Genomic DNA, 11,754 nt, shown 5'->3' on the forward strand with positions numbered 1-11,754 from the left:
GACACGTAGGCTTGTGAAATAAGAGAATAGACAACTGTAAAATAATTAAATTGTGTTTTATATTTGTTACATTTTATTTAATTACCAGTTTGTGGCTAAAATGTTGCCTATTATCCAGTTCAAGTTATCTGAACTCTGTTTTGATATGAAATATTATTGCTGGTCTGAGATTTTCAAAGCAAAGTAAATATATATGTTCATAATTAATATAATAAAACTGTGTTGGTGCTTGGCAGGAGTTCCTGTCTCATCCTTCTATCCCTCTGCTGTTACTTCTTTTACCAAAGCTAAATGTCATTAGTTCCAAAGACTTGTATGATGTTCCCTCTCTCTGGAGAACAAGACAAAGGCTGAGAAATATCCCCTAAAGCGAGAAGACGACTGAAGTGAGACGAGAGGATTAACGTCATGGGCACATGAAATCTCTGCACTATTTGCTTCCCCGCTGCGTTTGTGTTCACGCATGCATTCAGCATATACAGAAGCTCATTACCTCAGCGAATTCATGCCATAAACATTTGTTATTTTCCAATAAAAGATGTATATTGCTTTAAGATGCAAATGAGAAATCAATGACAGAGAATTGTAAAAAATACCTAATTAGTTGGAATTACACTGTTAATGACGCATTCAAGTGGCTCATACAGACATTGGCAACCTTAAACAATACAGGTATAAACTGGCAGTAGAGCACATACCTCCACCAAGGCCAAACCGTCCTTTGATCCAGATCCACACCCAAATATAATTGTTTCCTCCTTGGACCATGCATTACATTACATTACATTACATTTCATTTAGCTGACGCTTTTATCCAAATCATGCCCCACCCCTCCACACAATTTCATAGGGAATATATCGTTTTTGTGTAATCCTGCTCACTATCAAACAAAAAAACCTACATCTACTGGTAGATGGTAGCCTAATTTAAGGGATAAGGGTATTCACCATTTTGTCCTATATTCTAAAACAGTATTGGAGATATGAAACTATTAAATGAATGAATCCAACATATGATATTGGCTAATTGATCATCATCTGGCAATGAGAATCTTATAATCAAATAATGATTTGATGACCATTATCCAAATCAATCTAATGTCTATTTTCTTGATTAAAGTTGTTTATTCGCTATAATGCCAGAAAATGGCAAATGTTTAAATGGTTGTGGAGTCAAATTCCCATTAACTTGAATGGGGCAATGGTGTGAGGTTTTTAAACCATGTGTCTAATAAAACTATAAAACGATAAAATTCTCACTATTCAGAAAATAAATCATTGATATTCATTCATGCATTAAAAAAGAGCTTTAGACACACACCCAACATTTACAGAGAAACATCATTAATTTAGATAAAGATGTAATATCTTGTTCTCCAAGCTGCCAAATTCTCCAATGTGTTAATCAGTGTCTGCCGTCCAATTGAAGTGACACAAAACTGTGAATATCAGGTTATAGAATCAATACATGATTGATAATTCTCTTTGCATTCATCAATGTGTGTATGTGAGTCACTGTTGATATAAAAGAAACAATTCAGCTCTGCAGGTTGAAGAAAAACCTACAATTCCTGTGTTTTACCATCTGTTCCCATACAAGAAGTCTGTGTAAAATTCCTTCTTTTCAGAAAATGACACAGCATATGATTGGTATTAATTCATGCATGAAAAGAATGAAACTGACAAAATAGTTCACTGATAATCAAACATTTGCTCTAATTGATTAATCGACCAGTCATTTCAGTTTTAACCTGTTGAAAAGCCTAAAAGGAGCCATCTGTCGCTGTCCATTACCTGCGGTGCTGAAACCCATAACCCTAACCCTGCGCACAATTCTGCTCTATCTGACCGCATACTACGTCGACAACGTAACATTTGAATTCTTCACTGTGAGCCGGAACGCGGTTGTTTAATTAAAAAGTCTCTAACAAGTGTTCTCGGGGAGCGAGTTGGAGCATTAACGTGCGGGTTTCCCTCCACACACAGCGTTGTGTTGCGTGGTTTCACACCCCCCTCCCCAGATCCGTGCTCCGAATTCTCCAACGCCCGATGAGTGATTTCCTTACGCTCCCCGAGCTGTTAGAGGTTAAAATACGTCGTGGGCGTAGCGGCTCCTTGTAATGGCGACCGTGCCGTAGCTGTGCCCAGGTTTGTGAAAATGAAGCGAAGAAGAAGTTATTTCTTTTAAGTGAATCGCCGAGGTTCCCCTGGAGGAGGACTGCGCGTCTGCGGCCGTCGTGTATTTACGTGGTTAACTCAGCCGTCCTTCTGAACTCCGCTGCCCCCGAGATGATGAAGCTCAAGTCGAACCAGACCCGGACGTACGACGGGGACGGCTACAAGAAGCGGGCCGCCTGTCTGTGCTTCAGGAGCGAGAGCGAGGAGGAGGTGAGGCCGGGGATGCTGCCGTCCGGGAGGGCCGAGCTAACCTTAGCCGCCTCGGTGTCTCCTCCTGTCTTGTTACACCGATCGTCCCCGCGGCTCGTGCGTGTGTTTCAGCTTGAAAACGAACCAACTCGTCGCTCAGCCTTCCGGTGTTTTGAATTAATTGTGTAGTTTTCAGCGGGTACTCACGGTTATGTAAGCCCCGTTAGATGTGCGGGCAGCAGCCTCCGCTTCTCACGCCGAGCCAGCCCGCTAGCTGCATGCTAACGCTAGCATTAGCTTGCTAACTAGCCGCCATGGGCAGCCGGCTCTCGGCCAGCGACCACAGCCCCGAGTCCGGGCTGTTCTGGGCGCTTACCGTAGCACCAGGAGCGGTTTAATGGATGATAACACATACTTAGATTAATAAAGTGACAGGTGAAGACATGTATCTGCCGGTGTTCAGAGGTTAGTGGGCGCGTTTAGGTGACTTGCTGCTAACTGTGATGGTGTTAATGCAACTGGTCCTGCTAGCCAAACACTGACATGTAGCTATTAGCCGTGTTAGCTTTAGCCTAGAATAACCAACCCTGGTGGTGATACCCGGCTACTTTGCAACACCGTCACTGATCCTTCATAACTCTATTATCACAACACCGATATTTCTGGGCTTTGCTATATTTGCTCGGTGTCAAAAGCTAAACGTTTTGTTCACATTTCCCCACTTGACATATGTGCTAATGAGCTAATGTGGCTACCTCCGTGCTGTTCCCCCCTCGAAGCCGCTGCAGCTACCCCTGCAAAGGGTTATTTGAGATCGGGAGCGATTTGGGAGGCGGAGGTCCAGTCAACAACAACAAGCACAAAGATGGCTTTGTAGTGGAAACATGTTTTGTTTTTCCTGGACCCGGGGAGGAGATGAAATGAAACTAAACTTATTCCTCATTCTGGTGAACGACTTGTGAACCACATGGGCTGAACTCCGGAAACATCAGTATGACCTGCACGTAGCCCCAAACTTCTTCTCCCTTTTTTTATACCAGACACTCTAATCCAGCAGATCGACAGTCAGCCAAGTCTCAGATTTACCACAGCAGACTGACACCGTGAACTGGAAAAGGAGCAAACTCACTGGTTCACAGCCCGAGCCACTGAAAACAAGCATGACACAGCGAGTTAACTGCGTTCACACAGTATCCAGCGACACACAACTTCAGATAGATCCAGTGTAGCACTACAAGTGTGGGGGGGGTAGTTGACAGGTAGCTGTTGTGTCATCAGTTGGGCTTTATTACAAACACAGGTTGCTAAATGTATTGCGCTCGTGCAACAGTACTTGTGTAATGTGAACACACTACCAACAAGCAATGTTGTCTTAGAGATGTCTCTGAACTGTCTTGCATTGGGTGCATTTCAGGTGCTGCTGGTGAGCAGCAGTCGACATCCAGACAAGTGGATAGTTCCCGGAGGGGGGATGGAGCCGGAGGAAGAGCCTAATGTTGCTGCAGCTCGAGAAGTGTGTGAAGAGGTCAGTTGTGTATCACTGTCATTATTACATCTAGTTTGAGTTTTTATTGCAGGTCCTATTTTATTTTTTACCAAGCCCATAAACTTTACTTGACCCGTGTATTTTGATCATGATTGTGAAATATCCCTTTCTAGACTTGGTTTATTGTTCTGAGAATGGATTTCGATTCATGGTGTGTCAAATTGGTTTGAGCATAGGCTCATGGACTGTTTTGTATTTCATTTCTATTAAATCATATCTGTATTTAACGCTGGGCCCTAATGCCTTGCTCTCAAAGCCCATTTGGTCAATGCAGTCATCCTGTTTGTGCGGACAGAAGGATAGAAAGCCTAGCAACGCGTAGGCTGTATCATAGCATCGTGTTTCAAAGCAATGTTAAGGTGTCAAATAAGGTTACGCTGAGATTGTACACTGGCTACCCAGAGGTGCCACTGCGGCGCTGTCCAATTGTCAAATGAAGGAAAACAATTGAGCTTCATTGTCCGTACATTTTAAATATATCTATTTTTACAAGAGCAGCCTTGTTGTGTCATCTTGAAGGACAAACTGGACATTTGGTTCAGTGCAGGAGATGTTTAGCAATTAGTCAACAGCTCTGAATCTCATTGGAAATCAATATCCTGCTGATGCTACCTATGTTTTTTTTTCCCCTTAAGGGGCCGTGCTGTTTATCGCCTCAGCATTTTCATCAAAATGGCGAGAGAGCACTGAAGACAGTAAATTCTGTCCGGCTGTCAGCCCTCGGTGGGTCACTGACCATATAAAGCTTCTTCTCTTGTGTGCGATCCATCACAATGATGGACGTTGATATCATTTCTTATCCTGGCTCTTGTAGTGTGGCTCCTTTGGAGGTCCCAGGATGCGGTGCCTTGCCAACACATTTCCACAGGGTCAAGAGCAATGTCACATCACTACTGAAGTTTGTGGAATGTGCTGAAAGACCACAATCAGAAACTTTGTGGCGACTTTGAGTGGTTCTCGATGCATCACCGCGTCCTGTGGCTTTCTAAGCCTCTTATTGGACGGTGGTGTAACAGGACATATCCTAATCCTCCCAGGCTCATTCTAATGCCCATATGAGTGGTGAGTGATTGCTGGTGCTTATTGGTTTGGAGTCTTTCCAGGGAAGACAGGGAAAACACAGCAATCTGGAGCAGGCCCAAAGTTACAGAGCTTCCTTGTTAGTCACAACCTCTGCCTATCCTTGGTAGTCATGCACCCCCGGCCTTGCATCGTGAAGACACAGGACGGTGTTGCATAACTTGTAATTCAGCCTCAATGCTGTACATCTTTTTCTAAGTTGATGACCAGTGGTTTCAAATTACACGAATGCTTGAGCTTGGAGACATTTTCCAACTCATAAATACATACAGGTTGACTTTTGGCCTATTGCTTAATCCTTGGCACATCTTTGGGGTTTCTAGAAGTGAGCCGAGTCATATTTAATATGATCTTAGCTGGAGGACGTAAGAATACAACACTGAGTCTGTGGTGCAGTGCATGGAGTCAACATTTATTTATAGAATGAAACTGGAACCTGAAGAAGAACCTTCAGAGATGCCAGCAAGTGGCCTTGCTCTGTGTCTAAATCGAACCTGCTATTCTCCTCTGGGAGTGAAGATCCCACTTTCTTGTTATTAGTATGTGTTTAAAGGAAACAGGCACAGAAGTGTTCATGGTGTCAGCTCTGAAGGAAAGTTGATGACATGTGAAAATGTAACCCCAACTGAGGTGGCCTGGAAGCATCTCTTGGAGAAGTGGTCAGTGTGTGACAATAGGCGAGAGCTGAACAACAGTGTTGACGATTGTTTTACAGCTCCATAATCTAGAACTGCAACGAATTTAAACGATTGTTTGACATAAATCTCTCCTGCAAGTGTTTGGATTGGATTAGCAACATTTTTTTGTCTTAGTTGTCGACCAAATGTATAAAGAGTTTACATTTAAAGATATTACCATGCAAACCAGTTTCATCTCCATGTGACGTGAATGAAGATGGGTAAATGCAATACACAGCTTCCATTTTTGGTCGAGTAAAAGAGTTTGTGTTTAGTTTTTTTTTTTCCTTGTTCATTATTACATGGATTCAGTTTTCCCAGAAACTGGACGGAGTGAATTTGCAGGGGATATAAACAGTCTTATGATGTAATGTAATCCACTGCAACACAAACAACAAGCACCAGAAATACCTTGAATAAAGATAAATCAACAACTCCGGCCCTGTCTCTACAGGGCTGTATTGTATGAGCCACATTGGATTAAACCCCATAACTTCATATTTAGACAAATCCTGTGCTTAATCTCTTTTTAACATTTTCTTTTCTTTTTTTACTTCTCAGGCCGGTGTGAAGGGGACTTTAGGTCGCTTAGTCGGAGTATTTGAGGTGAGCTGTTTGCTGTTGACTTATTTTCGGTCTTCACATGTAAACACACACTGTTTGCGAATGAGAACTGAAAATAAGATATTTTTTTTTTCCCCCCATAGAACCAAGAGAGGAAACACAGAACCTACGTCTACGTTCTTGTTGTAACAGAGGTGCTGGAGGACTGGGAGGACTCTGTCAACATTGGTAAATCACCTTATTTGTTTTTGACAAAGTACTCAGGCGTCACATGATGTTAGTGGCTCTATTTCTCTCGCTACAGGCTCAGTAATATCACAGTCGAGGGATTTTATTGCATGTTTGTCAGAGCCGATCATAACACCAGCTTTGTTCCTGCCCTTGTGATTTTCACTTCTCTGCTGCCTAAAGTGCAGATAATTATGATGCATTTTTACTTTTTTCTCTGCTCATGTCCTAACTTGCTCCACAATGATGTGTTGTTTTGTCAACAGGGAGAAAAAGGGAATGGTTTAAAATAGACGAAGCCATGCGAGTGTTGCTGTGTCACAAGCCTGTGCAGGCCACCTACTTCGAGGCGCTCCAGGAGAGCTGCCTCACCAGTAATGGAACCCCTTTGGTGACCACGATAGGTGGGGACCTCTCCCCCACCTACAGCATCAATCAGAGCTCAGTCTCTGGCATCAGATAACTAAAACCATAACTCTGACACCCCCTGGAGCTTTTGAGCTTTCGCCACCACTTGCGCTCTTATTTGTGTCTCTTCTTCTTCTCTTCTTCTCTTCTTCTTCTTCTTCTCTTCCTCTACTCTTCTTCTTTTCTTCTTGTCTCAATAACATGGTTTGCCTTGCCAACTCCTTTGTGCCAGAACTGTGGCACAGACTTGATGACAAGTGTTGAGTGAAAAGTCTGAAACACTTTGTAAATGTAATTTTGGACCCCCCCCCCTCCCACGCCACCTCCTTTTTGTTTTTCTTTTTACTGACAACTGCATGAAATGTCCTCTTGCTCCCTTCATTCTCTTTCCTTAAAGCGCCCTTAGCGTGGTGTTTATTGAATGCAAGAACTACTTTTTACTGTTGTAATGTAAAAGTGTATACTTAGTGCTTAAGCTGAAGGCTTTTGGTGGTCTTTTTAATGTCTCCTCCATTTTTCTTTGGTTATCTCTCTGTGAATGAATGGGCCCATCAGTGAAGACCCCCCCCCCCCCCCCCGCCTCCTGCTGTAAGGATCAGAAGTGCTGTCTGTGTCTGAATGAACAGAATTGTGGGAAGTGACTTGTCTTGCATGAGCACCGTTGTGTTGCGTCACGCTCAGTCGAGTGACCTGATGCCATCCTCTTTTGGATTATTTGGAGAAGGTCTCTTCATTTTGCTACTTATCGTGGTTGTTGATGTCTCTTTTTATCAGAAGGATACGGCCCCTTAGTAGTCTTTCAATTTCAAGTGCGCCCGCTCTTATTTGGGGAAACGACCCAAGCACTACAGGTTTCGTTCTCCCACGGAGCGCACAGACTGTGGAGAGAGTGAAAGAATTTCAAAGTATAATGTAAATGAACCACCGTTTTCCTCAGTGTCTTTACCTCCTTTTTAATCCCATTTTGTTTTCTTTCCTCTTTTTTGTTTTGTTTTGTTTAATGCTTTTCTTGTGACTGATAACAAGGTCTTCCTAAACATACTTAGAGGGTAGAAGCGGTAGATTTCAACTATCATGGACTTGTAATTTCAAAATGCAGCACATATCACTTAAGTTATTAAACCCATTTCCGCATTTTACTCCTCACATTCAGTGTGGTTAAAAGCATTTGTTTACATTGTGTTCTTGGCACAGGTGACTTTAGTGGGCACTTTTTGTTGTCCTTCTGTCCTTAGTATTTAATCTGCATCCCCAGAAACACTCAAAACACCTGCCTGACGTTGAAAGTAATGGAATCTAAAATGCTGTCTTGGGCAAGATGCAGAACAACAAGCCTTGTACAGTTTGAAACCTAGTTTTTAACATGTAAAATGCTTTTGGAAACTTTTCTTTTTTCTTTTATTTTTCTCCTCCTCTCTAACGTCTGGCAAAAAGTCTCTTTAACTGAGCTGCGTCACTTGGCCTCTGTGGCACGAGGCAGCTGGCTCAATACTGTGAAACTGGAGGCGCTGTAGATAGCATGTAAGAGGTTTTTATTGTAAATTGTTTATTTCTGTATAGATCAAAGGTGAGAGTACAAATGACTAAACACATCTTACACATCAGTGAGTGCTACGTGTCATCGAGGCTGGGAGAATTGATTGAACCTCTGGCTGTCGGTTCTGGAGCAGTTTGGACTTTTCTCTTGAGATAGCGAAAGAGAACATCCGAGGATTGACGAACTGGGGATGTGGCTGAGATCGTACGTGCGAGAAAAGAGCCTATAATCAAAAACTCTCAAATATACTTCAGACCAAATCCAATTAACATCAGGAGATTTTTTTTTTTTTTTTTGCATTTACTTTGGCCAAGCTACGAATTTTTGTGTTTATAAACCTATTTAGTTTAGCGCCTGCTGTCTTTTTAGGCTAACAGCTGTTCCACTGGTTTTCAGTATATTTCCCTCAGAGTTAATCTTTCAGTAGTTTATTTCCCAAAAGCTCAAAGATCGTTCTGTTATATTCTGTCTATATTTAAATCTGCGAAAACAATTTTTGGGGGGCACTTTGGGACATTGAAACAAACTTTTGTGTCCATCTGTTAAATGGAATGGTAATCTACTGTTCTTTAAGCTGCCCAATTCTCCACTGTTAATCAGTGTCTGCCGTATAACTCCAGGCAGGTAACGTACAGTCGAGTTGTAGCCTTTTCATTGAAAACAAGCAAACGCTATGAGAATTGAAGTGACCCAAAACTGTCAATAGCATGTCTACAAATCATGGGAATTGCAGTTTACCTTTTGAATATGACATAGAAAACCCCCTGTCATGGTTCAGGAACTGCTTTTTGTGGGGAAATAACATGGAGAACTGAAAGCTAGTGGACTAAAAGCTAAACTAGATAAGAGACTGATAAGAAATGGCGTGGGCCGCGGTGACTTCACCTCCTCAGCGAGTTAGGCTTCACGCAAACTCCTCAGACCAGTTTGTGATAATCCAGGAAAGAAACAGCTTTCTCCCCCTAAATGACAGTGAAGGTGAGAGAGGTCTAAAGTCTCCTTCACAACAATGATAGACTTTGAGCTGGTTTTACTGCTGTGTATCAGAAAGGTGCGGTGGCCAAAGTCCTGCTTTACGATGCCCGACCTGGCACTTCCTTTGAGATTTTTTGTGTTGATTAGCGCTTTTAGTCTTCATCTCAATGTGCTATTAGACTTTTAAGGGGACAAACCAGCTTGTGGCATGAAAAACCAAACTTAACCCTCGGTAATTGGCTTGATGGTTGAATTCACTCTCTGTGGTTTGATGTGGGCGATAGATACTTGGCAAAATGAATGTGAGGAGGATTTCCACAAGTAACAGCCAGTGACGTGATTATTAATGACCACTTGTTCTTTATCCATATTTTATTTTGTTCTGCTTTTTCTTTAATCCGTTGTGTTGTTGACAAGCTAATGTCTTGTATATAGCTAACACAGCCTCCTTACAGCCGGAGGACGCACTCTGGCTTACGGTTAATAAGGATTAATTGATTAATAATTGATTTTATTAATTTTTTTTTTTTTTAAACAACTCCCCTTCAACTCAAAACTCATGCTCCATCACAAATGGAGTAATTCAGGCTGAAGGTCAGGAGGGCACTTGTGAAATTAATGTCTCCATATAGTTAACGTTAACATGGAGCAAACAATTCTACCCTTTTCTATGATATTGAAGCTTGTGAGCTTTATTAGGTGAAGACCGATGGGATCCACTGATGAAGAATATGTATCGTCATCTCCATTAACTGGCCCCATCTTGTGGCCAAAGCAAAAAAATAAATATGAAAAAGCACATCACTAAACAGCTGTGGATTGTAAAAATCAGCTAAATTACGAAAATATAAATTTATTTAAACCAAAACATTTCCCCCAAGATACTTTGCAAATGAATTAGAAAACGAACACGTGCACTTGTAGCTGTCAACCTCAGCCTCGAAGTTACTCGTCATTGTTTTCTCTGAAGTGTGTCACTGGAATATTCTTTTCCTCTCTTGTCATTTGGGACTGTGGAATTAAACCAGTGCGAGAAGACTGAAGATTGTAATATAAATGTGCCAACAAATAAACACCAGTATTTCACATTCAGGGGCGTGTCTGTGAGAATTTGTATTGCTTGACATACAAATGCATATGCTCTACTGTAGGGAGGATGATTTTGAGATTACATGCTGACCTATGGGGCTGTAACTATTGATAATCTGAAGTTTTCCTTAATTGTAGATACAAAAGTGGCAATTTACATAACCCAGAGTAGATTTATTCAAATGTATGCCTAAACAGTCAAACAAAACATTCATGTTTTGTTTTAATATGATTCAACTGATCAGTTGTAGCAGATCATTTCCTGTTTAATCACTGCAGCTCTGATCTACTTTAGATTACAATGAACTTTGAAGCAGGAATAAACATGTAATGATCTAATGTGCATGTGTCATAAATTCAGCTGCAAATAAATAGATGCTTTTGATATATTTTCTATTTCAATGAAGTTAGTCACCAAATCTACTTTGAATAGGTTTGATATGAGCAAACTAGGCGGATGCAATAAGGTTAAGAGCAAAGTGAGGGAGCTGGTAAGGGGACAGTCAATGCACCCACAGTACTGTTGATTAGAATGGTACATCAAGAGACTTCAGGACTGTCAGGTTGATCCACTGCCTGAAGCAAGATACATAAAAACCAACAGGCTGTTTGACAATGAACAGCACAAGAATAGTTGTAAATCGTAATTTATAGTAACTTTATTGTAATTAACAGTTAAATCCTGCGCTTTCACCAGTCAAATTAACTTGATAATGGCTATGGAATTTTGATTACACCACAGGCAGCAAGTTTCTAATGATTTACTAAGTCCTGAATACTGTACAGAATACATATGATCATGAAAGTGATAAATCAGTAGGGACGATATTACCTAAATATGTATCAGCATTTCTTCCTGCAGGGTAACAATGCCCCCTGGACACAGTGTTAGGCATTAACCAATTAAATGTTCAAATTTAACTTGCTTGCTACTCTACCAGCACAGTCTTTGGTGATATGGTGTAGAGTAGAATTCAGATGTCAACCTAATTAGGAGTCTTTTGATATAGACCTTTTTAAAGCAGAGACCAACATTTTATAATTAAAAGCAATTCAAATTCCAACACCTTCTTAGGTCCATGGTGGTTTGAAACTAAACTTAATGATTCTTTTGGTAAAACTTAATCATGTGTATAGTTGAGTTCAAACCTGGTCACTGTCATCCCCCTTATACCTACACTCACTTTTATTTCTGATATCTGCTGCTTAGCATCAAAACAAGATCAAAGTAGAACAATGCAACATTAACCACGATCACCAATAATCAAATACAGACGCACAGG

The 11,754-nt window shown here is 41.3% G+C and overlaps 1 protein-coding gene across 1 annotated transcript; it reads left to right on the plus strand.

The window, feature by feature from the left end:
- The first annotated feature begins 2,085 nt into the window (after positions 1-2,085).
- Positions 2,086-10,474, plus strand: nudt3b (nudix (nucleoside diphosphate linked moiety X)-type motif 3b). Its single transcript, XM_062407035.1, has 5 exons — positions 2,086-2,388; positions 3,782-3,892; positions 6,232-6,276; positions 6,378-6,462; positions 6,729-10,474. Exons 1-5 carry the CDS (start codon positions 2,290-2,292, stop codon positions 6,923-6,925), a joined length of 537 nt encoding a protein of 178 aa, XP_062263019.1. The 5' UTR covers positions 2,086-2,289; the 3' UTR covers positions 6,926-10,474.
- The last annotated feature ends 1,280 nt before the right edge of the window (positions 10,475-11,754 follow it).

The sequence above is a fragment of the Platichthys flesus genome, chromosome 2, assembly GCF_949316205.1.
Source record: "Platichthys flesus chromosome 2, fPlaFle2.1, whole genome shotgun sequence".
NCBI classification, from domain to species: domain Eukaryota; kingdom Metazoa; phylum Chordata; class Actinopteri; order Pleuronectiformes; family Pleuronectidae; genus Platichthys; species Platichthys flesus.

Bases quoted from the DNA above. Each gene is read 5' to 3' on its own strand.
- nudt3b (XM_062407035.1), top strand. From the start codon at position 2,290: ATGATGAAGCTCAAGTCGAACCAGACCCGGACGTACGACGGGGACGGC. The intron at 6,277-6,377 runs GTGAGCTGTTTG...TTCCCCCCATAG, and splicing joins GCTTAGTCGGAGTATTTGAG to AACCAAGAGAGGAAACACAG. The intron at 6,463-6,728 runs GTAAATCACCTT...TTTTGTCAACAG, and splicing joins GGAGGACTCTGTCAACATTG to GGAGAAAAAGGGAATGGTTT.